An 18,412-nucleotide genomic window follows, 5' to 3' on the forward strand; every position below is an offset into this window, starting at 1 on the left:
AAGCCATGGTGCTGTTTACAATCTGCATTAAAAATACTGCACAAGGACAGCTCTGAATCTGTTTATGTGGTTTAGTACAACATAGCTGTGAGACTCACAGACCAGAGAGTCCCTCTATGAAACTCTAAGATAATCCCAGCATATTTTAAAGCCCAAACCATGATCTTTAAAACCCAACCAAAAAGTTTTTAACCCTAAACTACAACCGCGTTAGAAAATTAAATCAAAGTGTAATTCTTTGGTTTTTCTGTTTAAGTCAATAAATAACCTCTGTGCTCAGTGATACTTTGGTTAAAAGCATCTTTAAAGACCACAAGCAGCACAATTAAAGGGAAAAAGATCTTTATTTCAGTCAAACATGAAATTCTGTTTTATCTTTGTACCACTTCATATTTAACATTTGTAAATTTCTCTCTCTTTTTAACTTTTACAGCTCTCTTGAAAGTTTTAGTCCTTTAAATTCATGTTTTATAGTAAGATGAATATTCCTTGGCAGGACACTATAATGTATAACTGCTTATCCATGAATAAATAGGCTTTTATTGGATAATTTCTTTTGGTAGATGCCCCTTTAAAAGCAGATTTTTAAGCCTGTGCAGCTAAAAACAGATGCTATTAGTTCTTCATTTAATGAAATGATCCTAAGTTATTTCTTTATCATGATCAGTTGGGCTTTGACCTAAAGAAAATCACACATCATGTTTCTGTTTTACATATTTGTGAGTTAAAAAAAATGTCCAGAATCCAAAGATATTCAGTAAACAGTAATAAATCAACACAGATTTAACTGTTTCACTGATAAAACCCAAAAAAAAGTTCATGCATGCTTTTCTGATCAAAAGACCTTTCTATGAACTACTTAATAACTTTATCATGAATTAAGTTAATATGTGCAAATCTAATTTTGGCAGCCTCAGAGCAGACAAAGCCTCACACTCTCCTAGGATCTTCGCTGCCCTCCTGGACCCCGGGGTTGGGAACCAGTGATATAAAGCAATGAAATATGTGTTTAGAAATGCCCAAGACAAGCTGAAACTAGCAGATTTTGTTTATTTTTTGCACTGAAAAACACAACTTATATGACAAATCAATCATGTGGAGCAGTTGTTTACATCCTTTTTTCCTTAGGGCCCCCCTACTTCTATCTAAGAAGGCTGAGACCCCCCAGGACTCGAGTAAACTTCAATTTTAATTGTTTTCACTGAAAGAATCCCACAGAATAGGACTGCTTGCTTAGATCTCTGTATGAGTTATCCATTATGATGATGGCTTATTAGGGTCGCTCTAAAGAGTGAGAAATCTCATCCTGGACACTGAGATCGTCCCAAACTCTGACCCTAAGGAGGCGTAGACTCGCATCCTTATCATGGAAGGCTTTCTGCTTTACACCTACAGCCTTTGATTGATGTGCTGAACCAGCGTTTCTTTATTTCCTTCCCATACAAAGAATGTAAAAAGAGGAGGTGTTCCAGGAACTAGACTGTGCCAGATCCACCTGGCATGTTCGATGGCCCATATATTTGAAACATAAGAACATCACTGATGTTCCATTTTCAAGCTTAAAAAGTTATAGATTTTTTTAGAAAAACACTGAATTTTTCCTTCTTTTAAAGTAGTAAATGTATGTAAACAAAACCTTTGAATCTTAGAGATTATAAAGTCCGAAATCACACATTGCATGGAAGGAAATCAGACCAGATGAAGCTGTTTTCCTGGCATAAGTTCTTCAGTTAAGAGCCTTGTAGAAATAATATTTATGACTGGCACAGATCAATAAGGAAGTATTAGTGATTTCAGCCAAGAATCTCAAGTTTATCTTCGTTATTTGGATTTAAAAGACTTTTCTGTAAACAGGTTTTCAGTTTGGTTTCTCTTAAATTATTCACTTTACGGTGTCATAATTTCATCACTTTTAAAACCTAAAAATGTGAATTTATGACAAAATACAGTATATGACTTTTTAGATGCTGGAATTTCTATTTTTTTTTCTTGTAAGTGTACAACTTAGTAAACTCAGTTTGGTTTCTTGTAAATACATAACCACATCATCTCAAAAATATAGATTTTCTCTCTGAAAAGTTTTTTTTTTGAATGGAAATATCCTCTTTATTTTATCTTTGTGTCCCTAATATGCTGTGGTAAAAAAAAATGCTTTTGATTTTTTGCATGCAAACATCTGATTTTGACAACGCCAAAGCTGACGGGGATCTGAGCCCCCTCCTTAGATCTTTGGCTCCCCTCCTAGGGTCCTCAGACCACAGGTTGGGAACCACTGAAGTAGAAAACTGGAGAATAGTTTTCTGTGGATGAGTTTAACGTCTTATTTTGTTGGTTGCATTTGTTATTATCAAATTATATTATATAATAATATCATAATAAAATAAAATACAATTATGATAAAAAAGCTGTTTCCATTTCCTTTTATTTAAATAAAACTGTTTGTTTCTATAACTCAGATCCTGGCTGTATATATATTCTTTTGCCGAATAACTTAAAGATGACTACTAGTTTTCAGTCTCAGGGTGTTGATGTTGTTCTGTCTCTCCTCGGCAGGATGACCCCATGACCAACCTGAACACAGCCTTCGATGTGGCAGAGAAATACCTGGACATCCCCAAGATGTTGGACGCAGAAGGTGAGCCGTCTAAGCGTGAAACTGTGAAACAATGACGAGAAGAAAACATGTTTTTTCCCTACATTTAAAGACCTAAATGTTCTCTCTCTGAGGTGAAGGAAAGGTTCTTTAGGGTCACCCAGAGACCCTCATTCTCCAACCTTCAATCTGTCAGCCCCTCCCGTCCTCCTGCAGCCATTAGCCAGGTGTGAGCAGAGGTGGAGTGCATTCCTCACATTCCTCTTTACATCACTTTACATGTCTGTACGCGGGGCCTCAGTCTGCTCCCACTGCTGATTTTTATTTAATGTTCAGTCCGCTATCATGACGAGGAGATTTCTGTTCAGACATGCCGGCAATCTTGCATAAAGTGATGAGGAGGAATTTTAACAGTTCTGAGGTGGATCTAGAGAAAAACAGGTCGTAACAGTGCCCTGGTGCGGGTTTGAAGGATGATTAATGACATGCAGACTCAAGTGGAGATAAATTTGAACACAAAAATGAGGGATTTTCCCAAAATCATGGCTAATTAATGCAGTCTTTCAGAAAAATTAGAAGTCTGGTTTTGATCTGTGTTACAGGAAGAGAATAAGTGAAATGTTGTTCGTTCAGCAGCATTAGACAGATGTGAGATCAAAGATGGACTCTGCTGATACCTGTGCAGCATTTTCAGACTCACTAACCACCTCTGTGAGAGTATTCGCTTTAAACGTGTGCCTGAAGTAACGTTTCATTCCTCTGAGAGAGTACGTTTTGGCATTTACGCTCACACATGAAGCCTTGCAGACACAGTGAGTCATGCATTTTCTATTAAATATGAGTACTCTTCACTGACTGTACAAGTAGGATCAAGTCTTTGACATTTTAATGCTTCTTCAGGTTTGATTTGTGCTCGCTGCAGCCAGGCTCAGACTACAGAGGAGGTTGGAGAAGGAGAGACTTCACAGATGTTTTTCTGTGGAATGAAAAAAAGATGCAAATTATGCAAGACTTTTTTAGAATTGCAATACAAACATGCAACATAAATATGCCATATCCAAAAATATATATATGTATAAATAAATAAATAAAAGGTCAAACCAAAAGCGAAATAACCAAGTATAGGGGTGCAAGTCACCTTGATTCTATTGCATCTAGTTAAACACTATAGAATCACTGCAGTAGCAGAGGCATTACTGGTGCCCATCTCTTAATACAGTTCAGCCTCTGAAGCCATAAGGCATATGTGATTTTTCCCATGTCCTATAACTCCAATAACCTCTGGATTGAGACGTTGTATGAAGGAGGTTCCAGGTTCAACCACCTAATAGCTGTTAATGCTTAAAGCATTTTTATTCTGCGCCAAAATTCCTTATTGTTTTTCTCTGTGTGCTTTTTTGGCCGCCCTCTTCTTCCACAAAATTCAACTTATTCAAACCATTCACACTTCAGCATATTCAGCCAAATTAGGACTTGATGGGAAGTAATTTTCTAAGCAATATCAATTACACTTTCTGCAGTATTAAGTGATTTCCAAAAAAGTTGGGACCATTGAAATGAAAAAGGATTCAACTGCCAAAATTCCAACATCTTATAACCCTCATTCAAACCATTACAGCTCATTCATACTTACACTTACAGACTTCATTCAAACTTCAAAATATTCACAAGACATTCAGCTATCTCAGTATGATTCAGCTCTTTTGTATCATTCATCGTTTCTTCACAGCGACCTTTCAAAATTCATTCACAGTTTTCATCTCTTCAAGTCGATTTCCATTCACTTCAATGGGATAGAACACGGACAGTCGACAGTTGAACTGAAACCTTAGGGTGGGGGAGCTGAGCTTATCTGACCCTGTTTGGTTCCATTAAACTGGGACTTGTGGTGTTCTATCTGGTCAAAATGTTACACCTAAACTCTCCTAAATTCCTTCTCCTAAATGTGACCGTGTATGTGGAATTTAAGAACAGTGATGGACTTGTTCTCTGGAATTTGGGCAAATGCCTCAAGGCAGCCAAACTATGAGCTGTTCGAGCCGATCTGAATGGCTCATCGTTCCACTGACTAATGGCTAAATAATACCAATTCTTTAAATTTAAATCTTTATTGATGAAGCTGAGGAATTCTGTGTATCTTTTGTTCATTGCATATTTATTTTTGAAATGAAAACTAAAGAGTAATTTTTGTTCAGACACACAACACTCAAATTTGAAGCACAAATTGATATTTTATTGTTAAAAACAGATGACCCAAAGCTAAAAAAATGCAAAAAAAAGTGTCTGAAAAGTGCATATTTTGTGCTTAGCAGTTTAAATGTGACTAAAATTAAAACAATCCATGAAAAGGTGAATTTTAGAAACCTAGAGATGCTTTTATAACTCAGATTTGGTTAATTGGTTCAGAGCTCAGTGGCTTGTTTTACAATAAACCTAAAATACTGATTTTTAAAAATTATTTTACATCAAATTTAAGTAAAGGGCAAAGAGGCTTTAACTGTAAATTTAATTATTTACATAATACAAGTGCCATATTTTGCGAAATCTCAATTTTCAATCCAGAAATGCTACTTTTAAATGTTGAAAATTAATCAGATTAAAAAGTTGTATTATTATGGTGCTCTAGACCAGGGGTTCTCAACCTTGTCAGCCTGCAACCCCCAAAATAAAGGTGCCAGAGACTGGGGACCCCGCAGTACCTGAACAACCAGGAACTTTCAAGAATAGTCGTGACAAGGTTGTCCATACGGAGGGATAAAGGGGAGAGCTTTCTGGAACCCAGCCAAACTGGGGGCACTTGGAGGTCAGCAAAACCATGGTCCATTGTGAAGTTAAGCTGTGAAAACCATATTTTATATTTTACCTGAATAATAACCGCTCTTACTAAATGTACAGATGTCTTTATTTATTCATTTTGCCTTCTTTAAATAAAAATAACTTGTTAAAAACATAACTAAAATGGCTAAAATTGGTTAATAATGGTAAAAATGGTAGAAAAGGTGGTGAAATTGGATTTTTAAAGAACATAAATGGGTTAAAAATGGCAAAAATGTAGAAGTTGAATATAACATGTTTTTAAGTATCAGCTTGTCTTTGTATCTAATTGGGTTTATGCACCTACCTAGTGCATAAACAAAACTGTCCCCATGGAATTTGTTGATTGTAATCTGTTCTGTTGTGCATGTCTTCTTTAAAGCACTTTGTAACGTCTGTTTTGAAAAGTGCTTTATAAATAAAGTTTATTATATTGTTATAAAAAAATAAAAAATAAGTTAAAGTTGCAAAAACAGGCACAAAAAGTAGTATTAGGGGATTTAAAAATGGCTGAAATGGCTTTAAAGTGCAAAAAAATTGGTGGAAATTAGGTGGAATGGGATGAGAAATCAATATAAACTGGCAAAAATGAGTCAACTGTTGTTAGAATGGGCAAAAAGGGTTGTAAAAAATGGTTGATAGAGGCAATGATGGGTCAACAGAGGCAACAACAGGCAGAGAAAAGTGATGGAAATGGTTTTAAATGGACAACAATGGGTTTTAAGTGGCAAAAATGTGTTAAAGTTGGTGTTAAAAGTTAAGAAAAAGGGTTAACATTTGGCAAAATTGGTGTGAAGTAGCAACAGTGTTATCTAAAAAATATTAGTTTTTTGAAGGCATCTGGTGACCCCCTCTCAGCATCTCGCAACCCCCAAGGTTGTGAATCACTGCTCTAGACAGAAAAGTCCTTGTAGCGTCATGTAATAACATTGCATTATGTAATAATGTAATGAATTTTCAATTTATTATGTAATAACGCCGAATTTTGTAAGCCTCTAAGCGGTTAGGGTCAGGGCAAGGTAGTAGGGTATATCCTGGAGCCCACCTTAAGTCCTAGGGATAAGGTTAGGTGATAGTCTAGAGCCCTGAAGGGGGGTTAGGTTTAGGCATAAGTCACTAAGTAGTTAGAGTTAGGGCAAGGTAGTTGGGTAGGGCATACCTTGGAGCCCACATTAAGTCCTGTGGTTAGGGTTATTACATAATGCAGCGTTATTACATAATGTGGTGCTACAGGCCTTAAAACTGTAAATCTCTGTATTGATTTGTTATTTTTGGAAAAAAAAAAACTGTTCCCTCACAAATAACTTGGCTTTTTTAAAATCCCAGTCCACCACTGATAACAAAGAAACAACAATAGACAACACTCAGGACTTTAATTTTGATTTGGAAATCTTTAAACATCTGTATCTGTATCATGTTGATCAAATCCAGTTTTACTCCAGAAACCAAGACTGAAGTAAAACTGATGATCTGCTCCCTGATGGCAAAAATAAAAATCAGTTTTGGATAATTCCTCTCTTTCTAAACCTGCTTTTTCTCTGACTTTCATGAGGGTTGAATCAGGTAAAATCTAACTCTGTCGTCTGAGCCTGACTTTGTTCATGTAAAAATATAAAAATGTGTTTTTTGTCTCTGAGTCTGTGAATCTTCTCTGTCAGCACATCAGGACGTCAACACGGCAGGCTTTCCTTCCTCTCTGGATCTGTGAGGAGCTGAGCCTCGGCTCTGCTTCATGTTCCTCCATTTTAATGTTTAACACCTGCACCGTCTCCCTCCATCCTCCCCCGTCCTCCCCCCTCTGACCTCCTCTCTCTCCCACAGACATCGTGGGCACGGCCCGTCCGGATGAGAAGGCCATCATGACCTACGTGTCTAGCTTCTACCACGCCTTCTCCGGCGCCCAGAAGGTATCCTGGATGCAGCGTCTTCCTCCTCTCCCCTCTCCTCACCCCTCTCCTCCCTCGTTTTCACATCGTGTGTCTCCTAACAGCTCCCTTCTCTCTCTGCAGTGCACCACGTCCCCCCACTGGGGTCACTCTCCTTTACTTTCCGCATGGTTCACAGCACCAAATGCATGATGGGATGACTTTTCTTAGAGGCAAAGAGCAGGAGTGTATCTCCAGCCTACCTGGTTGTCATGGCGCTGCAGGTGGTCACATCCTGGTTTAGTTTGACTGAGCTATGGAGGAGCTGTGGAGGAGTTTGTCTGATAAATGATGCTGACTAGCAGAGATAACAGCCGTGACTGCTGATGGAGAGGAACTAATTAGCCTGAGGCGGAGCGTCATGAGTGGATGCTACCGTTTAAATCAAAGCTGATGTTCAGGGTTGAGAGCGACAGCAGACAGGAAAGGAGGAAAACAATTATGGGGTTTAAAGTTTGTTCGAGTATTTTTAAATCTTGACCTCATTTTTAACAGATTTTGGGTTTGATGGGTTGGACTGCTGCAGCCTCCAGTCCTTCATGAGGCTTTAAAGGCTGCAGTACAGTCGTGAAAAGATATAGTTGATTATAGGATTATCTAGGCTCGTCACAGTACCAGAACTTTAAAATCAAATAGTGTCATGATGCATTTTGATACCACAGCTTTATAGACACAAGTTTTAGGCACCCTATTCTAAGTTGATTACAAAAAATGCAGTAAACTCCTGCAAAAAACCCTCGGCGACATTTATTAATATTATAATTTAGATTATTTAATCAGGAAAGCGTCACTGAGATTAAGAATCTCATTTGTAGGAGTGTCCTGTCCAGAACAGTCAGCAGCATTAAAAATAAAAACTCTACAAACAGAAGAACTAAGCCTAACTCAAAGAAAGTCATCAGTCAAAACATTTGCAACCTGATGCATATTCCTCCAGGACCCTTAGTCTCCTTTTAAAACAAGAGACCGGCTTCCCAAGCCATGCATTTCCTGCAGAAGATTCCAGACTGCAGGATCAGCACACCTGACGCTCCCTCTACCCATTTCCAGATCCACTTTAGGCACAGATAGCAAAAAACAGTCTGGTGACTGAGTCACACAGGAAAGACTGTAGTTTCCAGAACTTTCTACATGAATAAAATCACACAAGTATGATGGCTGCAGGTTTAGTACAGCCTTCTTAATAAAGATAAGACAATGATTTAGTCTTTGAGCGGCAAATGAAGGCCATCCAACTTGTTCAGAGAAAACATTTAGTTAAAGACTTAGATGTTTTATAAACCTCAGTGCCCTGTGGTTTAGTGTTACTCAACCAAAGAGCCAAATTGTTGAAAAATGCCATCGCAAGAGCCACAGTCTAAATGGTGAATAGTGACTAAAATGGGCAAAAAGGTGTAAATTGGTGGGAAAATGGGGAAAAAGTGGCATTAAATGGCAAAAGGCAGCGGAAATGGGTGAAAAATTGCAAAAAAGCAGGCTAAAAGTGGCTAACACTGATTACAAAGGGCAAAAATTGGATAAGAGTGGCAAAAACTGTTCAAAATATGGTTAAAAGAAGCAGTAAAAATAGGCTAAAAGCAGCAGAAATTGATTCAAAGTGGCAAAAAAGGGGGGGGACCAGGGCATATTAGGCTTACAATGGAGAAAAACGGCTGAAAAGTGGCAAAAATGGCTACAAAGTCACAGACAAATTGAGAAACAGGTGGTCAAAAAGCAGCAAAAATGAGTGTAAAGTGACTAAAGTGGGCAAAAAAGCTGTAAATTGGTGGGAAAATTGGGGGGGGGGCATTTAATGGCAAAAGGCAGCTTAAATGGGCAAAAAATTGCAAAGAAGCAGGATAAAAGTGGCTAAAAGAAATGGTAAAAATGGACCAAAAGCAGCAGAAGTGGATTCACAGTGGCAAAAAATGTTAAAAAAGGGAAAAAATAAAGGTTGACAATTAGGTTTGACCATTAAAACCTACTGTATACATGGGAGACAAACTGGTAAATGTAACTTGCAATGCCTAATTTCTGAGGTCAGAGTTTAAAAGAATAATATTTCAAATTTAGACATAAAGGTGGCAGCAACAAGCCTTTTCTTTGCAGCCAAAGAAAAACAAAAGTTATTTCTAAAGAAAAAGCCCGAACACAACTGGAACGAATGAGGCTCAAATCTCTTAAAATGTATGGATTACATGCTCTCTGCTGCTGTTTTTGGACTTTCTCTGCTGCCTTATTAATGGTTTTCCACTTTGACGGACATATTCGAGCTCATCAGTGTGATTCGACTTCCTCTCAGACAGTCAGCAGAGTCCGATCATCTTAGAGCGGATCTTCTAAGAGAGCCGGAGCTGTTTGAGGGGCCTCAGCAGCAGAGCGAGCGTTTCAGCACAGCTGTGTTTAAGCAACACTGATGAAAAATGTCTGTGTTTATAACTAAAGAGAGACGGAGAGGAGAGGAGAGGAGGGGTCTGCATCAGTCCAAGCAGAGAAACCACAGCTGGACTCTGGATTGCATCAGAGATCAGAGAGGTGTGATAAGAGACCCGGCTGGAAAAATAACACAAATACATCCAGAAACAGAGATAGAGTCGTCCCCAAAGAGAGGCCTAGACGCCAGGATGGGAACCATCGAAACTTCAGGAGTTAGATTTTGTGCATGACTTTACTGCAATTTTTCATACTTGCAAAAATGAATTAGCCTAGCATTGGGTGCCTAGATCTTTTTATTTGTTATTGATATTTTTAGATCTTAGAATGTTTGAAATTCTGGTTTGTGACAACCCCAGCACTGAGAAAATTTGTAAATTCCTGCAACTTTTGCTGCCTTAATTCTCCATATTTTAAACTCTGTGGTGGATATTTTCGATGAGATCTGGTGTTCTTATTTTAAGGAACTGCTGAAGTTCTGTTGCTTTACATTTTAACTTTACATGAACTTTAAAACTTTAAAAGAAATAAACTGTCCCCACCCTCCTCCCACTGAAACCTCAGTCATGTTCTGCCTGATATCTTTAAAAAAATCCTATTAAAGCAGAGCTCTTTGAACACATCCTCCAGGTAGACTTGAGATGACTCCTGCTCCCACTGTTGCCTCCTCTTGTGATTGCGCTCCCTGCTGGCCCTTTTGTCTGCACTCTTTTACTCTTGTGCCTCTCTCTCTCTCTTCTCTCTGTCCTCTCTTTTCCTCTGTTTGTTTCCCGGGCAGATATCATTAGCACCATGAGGCCAGATGAGAAGGCCGTCATGACTTATGTGTCGTGTTACTACCACGCGTTCTCAGGCAAACAGAAGGTGAGAAACAAAAGAGGAAACCTACAAACAATCAGCCGCTACCTGCCAAAGAGTCTGGCAGACAAACAAGATTCCTGCTAACATTCAGTGTTTGGCTGCTTACATGAGAAACTATAACGGACTTCACATCACTGTATGACAAAGACTAATTATCATACCAGACAGCACAGCACCTTTTTATTGTTCTAAAGGGGGAAAGATGGCAGAGCTACAGCACAGAAAAGAGTGTATCCTGACTGTTTGGTAGTCAATGTTGTTTTCAAAGAGAAGAAAATGAAAATCAGTACTGTTGTTTAAAGTACAGCTACCCTGGAGTAATGCTTTAAAGGGATATTTCAGTATTTTTGATGCAGGGTTGTATGAAGTGCTTGGTGATAGTTGGGCCGTTACTCTCCAGAGATTCTAGTGAATGTTGCCCCTTCAGACCGAACACGCTTAGAGAAGCTAGGCTTTACAGAACAGCTGTTTGGGTCTGCAGGCCTTGGCAGAGAAAGCCCCAACAAATTAAGCTCAAACTAGTCAGTTTCCCACCTCAGTAGCTGACACAATATTTTTCAGAAGGTGAGCACATCATGCCAACTGTAGCTTGTGTAATTATCAGGCATTAATAATAATAATAAAACCTTGTATAGCCCCTTTAGTCTGTAAAATTGAGTCTGAAGAAGTGATTGAATCTGCCGAGGGGCCCTGATGGAAAAGGCCCTGTCACCTTTAGTCTTAAGCCTCGACTTTGGAACAACCAGGAGGCCCCGACCCAAAGATCTAAGGCTTTGGCCTGGCTCAAAAGGGGTTAAAAGTTCTGTTAGGTAGTTTGGAGCCAGTTGAAGGATGCTAAAATGGGGGTGATGTGTTGACATCTATTAAAACCAAATAGAGCAGTGGTTCCCAACCCCCTACTCATATCTAAGAAAAGCTAAACCCCCACAGGACCTACTTGGAAAAATTGAAGAAAAATTTTTATTGTTTTCATGAAAAATATCCCAACATAATGGAACTTTATTACTCTCTCTTGACAAAAGATCTTTGTATGAACTATCCAGAATTATGGCGGTGTAATTTCAAGAACAACTAAAAATTCAGCAGTTTAATAAATCGTTAATTTACAAAAAAAAGATTTTTTTAGACCTTAAAAGTTTTAAATGTACATAAACTAAAATGTAGAGTTTTTTTTAGATTATAAAGTCAAAAATCTAACACCAGTTTTTAGTTTGGTTTCTTGTACATTTTTTACTTAACTATTGTAAATTTATGATTTTGAAAACTTACAATTTTTCAGTTTCTAATGTGAGTTTTTAAATTTTGAAATTTCAAGTTTTTTCTTTTAAACTTTAGACTTTTTAAGCTCTGAACTTCACAGATTGATTTCTTGTAACTGTATGACTTTATAATCTTGAAACTATTCTCGTTTTCCCTAAAACTGGGACTTTTTTTGCACAAATTAACAGATTCTCTTCATTTTTCATTTTTATGTTGGCCCTAATACATTACGGCTCTAATCATGGTTTCAAAAAACATGTACAAATCTAAACTTAAGAGTATTAATAAACTCACTATTATGCCCCCCCTTCTCTGATTTGACCAAAGGTGCAAACTGGAGCCTTCAGTTACACAGGCCTACATTGACACATTTTTAAAACACTCCCACCTGGAGGTGCGTTGCATTCGATTTCTGCCTTGTCCCATTCCTGTTGCATTTATCTCTTTTCATTGGGGTAGATTTCCTCCACTTTATCTCCAAAAATTAAAGGAGGTCATTAAAACACCGGTGTTCAGTAAGACAGGGAACTCTGGATGGGGAGTGATGCAGGCTGCTGTCCTCGACCAGACTCCACCAGGCGACTCAGGATCTCTCCTTTTAACCAGTCTGCACTAAAATTTTTCTCCCTCTCTTTGTTCCCTCTGAGTCTCCATCTGTAGAATTTCCTCTGTGTACTCTGGTCCATAAAATTATCCCCTCGTATCTGCAGTTAATGGAACGCCATCGTCACTCGAGCCACAATCGCTCATTTTAGTTTTGTTTTAGCCTAGTTACTTCTTGTTTCCTCTGCTGAAGCCCACAGACTCAGATTAAATCTGGACTAGCGCTCACCAGACTTTATGGTCAAGTTGAAGAACGTTCATTGGACTGATAAGACAAAAATGTTGCTTTTTGGCCATCAGACACTAAACATTACCACAAACATACCATCCCCACTGTGAAGCAGGAAGGTTGCAGCATCATGCTGTGGGGATGCTTCTCAGCCTTAAGGGGCAACGCTCAAGGAAATCTCTGGAAGGCACTACAATTGACAAGAACCTCATGAAACACAACTTCAAAAATACTGAAATGTCCCTTTTATCTACTTGACAGAAAGAGATGACCTAAAAGCTGATGTGTTTGCATCTTCAGGTGTTTAGTCCTCATCTAAGAGCACAAAAACAACAAGATGACTTTAACCAGAGGAAAATCTTCTGATCAGATCTACACTTCATCTCCTCCCTTGACTGTTTAATTCTGTGCCTCCAAATGTAATAAGAATTTTTCTTATTTTGTGGGCGGGAAACTGAGTCTTCATATGCAGCATGTCCTTATCTGCTCCCTTTTAGCAGCATATTGATTTCTGACAAAGCCCACAACCTTTCTACTCTGTTTGCACTCTTGTAGTGGAATACTCTATAAAAAAATCTCTGCAGAGGAGAGAAGATTACAGTGTCCTTTATTTTTGCAGTGAAACCACCATAATGATGGAGAGTAGACCTTGAAAGTTGCTCTAAGTCCCATTAGAAGCCTCCCTGTGTTTCTGAAACACCATTAGTGAGCTCTGAGATTAGAATATAATAATAATGATAATAAATGGGAGAATTAAACGACAGGGAGGTACATGATGACTTCATAGATCAAGTGAGACAGCGCCCTCTCTCTCTTACCTCTGCTGTCAGGACAGAGTGATCCACGAGAGAGAGAGAGAGAGTGGCCAGGCTGTTCAGTAAACGGGCCCCACGTGCAAACATTTGCTCACAGAAGCACGACCTGGACTTCCCAGCTCACCTTTTAAGGCTGCTCGCCAGCTGCTGAAGCTGCAGAGCATGTCTCGCAGCGAGCCAAACTTTATCCCCACCAGTGATCTCCTGACGAGGGCGGCTGAAGCCCCGCTGAGTGGGATCTCTGAGCTTTGAAAGGGACGCTGCTGAGAGGTGGAGAGGCTTTTAAATGGGTTGATTTCCTTTAGAAGTCTTCCTGAGAGAAATCCACACCTGATTGCATCAAAACAAACAAACAAACAAAAAAACAGATTTGATTCTGTTTTGGATCAGCAAATCCTGTCTTTATTTTCATAAAGATAAAACCTAGAGCAGTGATACTCAACATGTGGCTCTGGAGCCTCATATGTCTCTTTTGTGATTATTTGTGGCTCTTTTATTACTTAATATATATATATATATTATAAATTCACACAGAAACCCTTAAAAAAGGGAAACTTTTTTGCCCTTTTTCATCATTTTTGCCACTTTTCATCCATTTAAGCTACGTTTTACCATTAAGTATTTTATTTTTTCCTACTTTTTTTTTTATCCCATTTTTGCCCTTTTTCACAGTTTTCCCCCCCATGTTCACCCACTTAATTTACCTTTTGCCATTAAATACCACTTGTTTCCTATTTTTCCCATTTTTGCCACTTTTGACTGCTGACCCTTTTTTCCCCATTTTCACTCATTTTTTCTTCTTTTTGACCATTTTTTTTCGACCTTTAACTTATTGTCATTGCTACTTCATGCTGTTTTGCCACCTTTCACCTCTTGGTTTGTGGCTCTTGCAAATGTATAGCAAAATAAAGCAGGTGGGTGCATGTGTGTGCAGATTCAACATGGATGCATTGACATGTATTACAGACCACCCCAGCAGCTGAAGGGTGTATGTATCAGTATATTTAGGCAAGAAACAAAAGCATGGCATTACATCTCTTCTTGTACACCTGCTCAAGACAGCTGGATACACAGTAGGCTACAAAACCACAAAAGTGTATAATTTTTTTATTAAACATAAATAAATTTAAAAGAAACTATAATATAAAAAGAGAAATTTGCATCACTTTCTGTCTGACTTCACCTTTGACTGAATTAAAGCTTTAAAAATCTTGAATATCCTTGTCAGTATGCCACATTTCTGCATATTTTCTAGCTGTTATTCATGCTGCTTAAATTCCTCTTTACAAGCCTTTTGCTCTTGTTTCCACTGAGCTCTCCTGACTTCATCTACGTTGAATCTGACTCTGCCCTGCTGCACATTTCCAGCCCAGTAACAAAGACTTAGTTGGCACATTCAGGGTGGGTTTTGTCATGGATGAGTCTCTTTCTGTCTCCACTGGGTTTTCATTTTTACCTCTTACAGCAGCCTGGCTCTGTGTGTACATACGGCTAAAATAACTCTGCTCTATAAAAAAGACAGAAAGTTACCCCCATACTCAAGGAAAGGTGCATGTCCTTGTAAAAGCTGTCACTGCACATTAATAATCCTGGCACACTGTGACAGAGTAAAACCTAAGACAGTGTTTTCTGCAGAAAATGCATCATACCGTAGCTGTTGTGTCTTTTTAATCTGCAGCTTTGATGCCGATCCAGATCTTCACCCCCTAAATGACTCATTTGGGAGAGCCTGGAGTGTTTATGTAGGCAGCATATGTCGGTGCATTAAAGAAATAATGTGAATGTCACATGACGTTCTTTTCTGTTACATTTGCCTCTGAAATTTTGCTAAAAAAAGAAGAAAACAGTGCAGCAAATAAAGCATAAAAACTTAACTGAGTTAACCTCTTCAGTTGCATTACAACACCAAGAATTAATCAGTTAAAGTTTGATGAAAGCTCGCTGATATTAACTAAGCAGCTCCAGAGCTGCAGCTGTATCTCATTCTTTCTCCCTCATCTTCGTCTTGCAGGCAGAGACAGCGGCCAACAGGATCTGTAAGGTGCTGGCTGTGAACCAGGAGAACGAGCAGCTGATGGAGGACTATGAGAAGCTGGCCAGTGATGTGAGCAAACCCTGACCTCCTCCCTGCACCTCCTCTACTCCTTTTCTCTCCCAGTTCTCCCTCATAAACGCCTCCTTCACCTCCCTGCTCACAACAGGAGGGTCTGTGCTTGTACAGACGCAGGGTTAGAACAAAAACAGGGTAGACCTAGATGAAAAGGAAGCAAGGAAGAAGTTAGTTTGAGACTTTGAAACAAAAACATCTAATCTTTTATTTGCACATCACTGTGTCTTTGCCTGTTTTAGCTAATTTCAAACAAACTGCAAATACCTTTCATATTATCATCACCCAGCAAGGATCATTTTTAACATCCAGGAAGCCTCTGGTTTCAGTTAATGTTGGGAAAATATGAAACAGAAGGTCTGAACATGCACTTCTAGACTAGTTTGGACATGGAAGTGTTGTGTTGCTGTAAATAACCAAGTTGGTGTTGAGGCCATTTTGCAGCTTCTTTGGTCAGTTTCTGTTTTATTCTTTTGTTTTATTTCTACTGTTTCAAGGGTTTGAGAGTAAGTTTTTTCTGAAAGAATTTAAAAATGTTAATATCAGCACCTACAACAGGTCAATAATGAGCTCTGTAGATTTTTTCTACCACACAGGCTGTAGGGGACCAAAAATGCCCCATTGATACAAATTAAAACCATCATTTTTGATCCTTGAACCATTGCTGTAAAAACATGAATTTTATGACATCATGCTTTCATTCTGGAGTTGTTACTTCAAAATTGCTGTTTTTCCAGTTCGTCACCAAATTTCAGCCATTTTCCAATACTTGCATGAGGGGAAATTACATGCTTTTTCCAGGTTTCTTATAGGGGCACTGTTGTAACAATTTGTTGAAAAATTTTAGACTTAAGAAAAAGCATAAAAATAAAAAAATTGTAAAATGTAACTGGCGCCAACAAGGTGAAGTTCCCCAAAAGTAATCAGTTTGTTGGCATTCATGATCAGGTCTGATCTTGATTAGAAATTTTGTTCTAAAAAAAAGTGTTGTTTTTTATATGTTTATTATTTTTATTGTTATTTCTATATGGCATCCAGTTTCGGTCACAAACACCCAGAGTGTAATAATTTATCTTAGTCTTAAAATTAAAGAAAATAATAATAACGCATAAAAATCATTGTGGTTGCTAATTATTAACATTTCAAGGCTGTGATAATCCCCTTTGAGTAAATCCAATTTGCATATTTATGAAAAATTATATTTTTGTTTTTTTTTCCATATTAAAATCAGGACTTTTTCACTTAAACTGAACCTCAATTTAACCCCTAAAAATAAATCAATATTTTATACTTATGATCAGGTCTGAACTTGATTAGAGTTTAATGCAAAAGAAGTTGAAAAAAAAAAAAACATCTTTATTAATTGATTTATATTATTTTTATTGTTATTTATGTATGGCATCTATTATCGTTGCAACGAATCTCAGTTTAACAATTAATCAAAATCTAGAAAAATAAAAATTCATGAAAATCAGAGTTATTTATCATTAATAACATAATTAAGGCTCTAATAATCCCCTTCATGGAAATTAATTTTCATGTAGTATATGAAAAATATTTTACTTTTTGTTTTTTTACATCACAAAAAAAGCATTTGAATGGTTTAATTTTCAGAATATCTATTTATATTTATTTATGGTCATGTTTGATCTTGAAAAAAAAAAAGCAAAATAAATTAACAGTATCTTCTACATCATCTGAGGGTTAAAGCCACATTCTCTGAACAAGTTTCAAATTTAAACAGCATCTCATATCAAGATAGTGGAGGCCAAAATATGGTCTTAATTGCTTGTAAGTAAAAAGAAATTATAAGTAATAAATATCCACAAATTGTATGAAATGGGATGAAATGGGCAAAAACACAGTTTTGGCTTCTTAAATAAGACTTGAACTGGTTTTAGATTGAATTTTAGTTGCAAAAATAAAAGACAGCTAACTAATTATCTCAATCTGTGTCCTTTTTTTCCCAACATACACATCCTACATCCTCTGCCCCTCATTTATTCCTCCATTCTCCTCCTATCTGCATGGTTCTCCTCTAAATCTCCTGTGAATGCCGTCCTATTCCTTCCTCTGACTCTCACCCTTACACACTTTAACCCCTGCTGGCACACACACACACACACCACCTCAGCTCTTGGAGTGGATCCGCCGTACCATCCCCTGGCTGGAGAACCGTATGCCCGAGAACACCATGCAGGCCATGCAGCAGAAGCTGGAGGACTTCAGAGACTACCGCCGCCTCCACAAGCCGCCCAAAGTTCAGGAGAAGTGCCAGCTGGAGATCAACTTCAACACGCTGCAGACCAAACTGAGGCTCAGCAACAGGCCCGCCTTCATGCCCTCTGAGGGGAAGATGGTCTCGGTAGGTCGAGGACGTTCAAACTTAGACGCCAAACTCTCCAGAAGTTTGAGTTTCAGCTAAAACTTTCCTGTAACTTTAGTGGTGCTGGCGGCTAAAGCGTTAGCTCAGCTTACATAAACACAGAGCTGCATTACAATAATCCAGACTGTTTTTACTAACCTGCACATTTAAGGGTTGCTTTCCTGCTTTTAAATGCCCACATGGTGTTATTTTTTAAATAAGAAGCTGCAGAACACATGACCAACAACTCAACTCAGCCTAACCTTAGCACTCCTGCACATTTCTTAATATGTAATAGTGATAAACATTTTTTTTTTATTTTGACAGAAATCTCTGAATTTAGGGATGGGTATGAGCACTTAATGTGGCTTTCATTATTTGAGTAACACGTCGTTACACATGCACTATGTTTTATTATTTTCACACAT

General features: G+C 38.1%; 1 protein-coding gene across 2 annotated transcripts in view; it reads left to right on the forward strand.

The window, feature by feature from the left end:
- The window catches only part of actn1 (actinin, alpha 1), a 103,187-nt gene that overhangs the window by 65,657 nt on the left and 19,118 nt on the right, over positions 1–18,412 (forward strand). For both annotated transcript variants that reach the window (XM_041812578.1, XM_041812579.1), the window contains exons 7-10: positions 2,554–2,635; positions 7,229–7,314; positions 15,524–15,616; positions 17,754–17,984. In XM_041812578.1, coding sequence (XP_041668512.1) covers positions 2,554–2,635; positions 7,229–7,314; positions 15,524–15,616; positions 17,754–17,984 — 492 coding nt within the window. The remainder of the gene's footprint in view (positions 1–2,553; positions 2,636–7,228; positions 7,315–15,523; positions 15,617–17,753; positions 17,985–18,412) is intronic.

This window comes from Cheilinus undulatus, linkage group 18 (genome assembly GCF_018320785.1).
Source record: "Cheilinus undulatus linkage group 18, ASM1832078v1, whole genome shotgun sequence".
In the NCBI taxonomy this organism is placed as follows: Eukaryota; Metazoa; Chordata; class Actinopteri; order Labriformes; family Labridae; genus Cheilinus; species Cheilinus undulatus.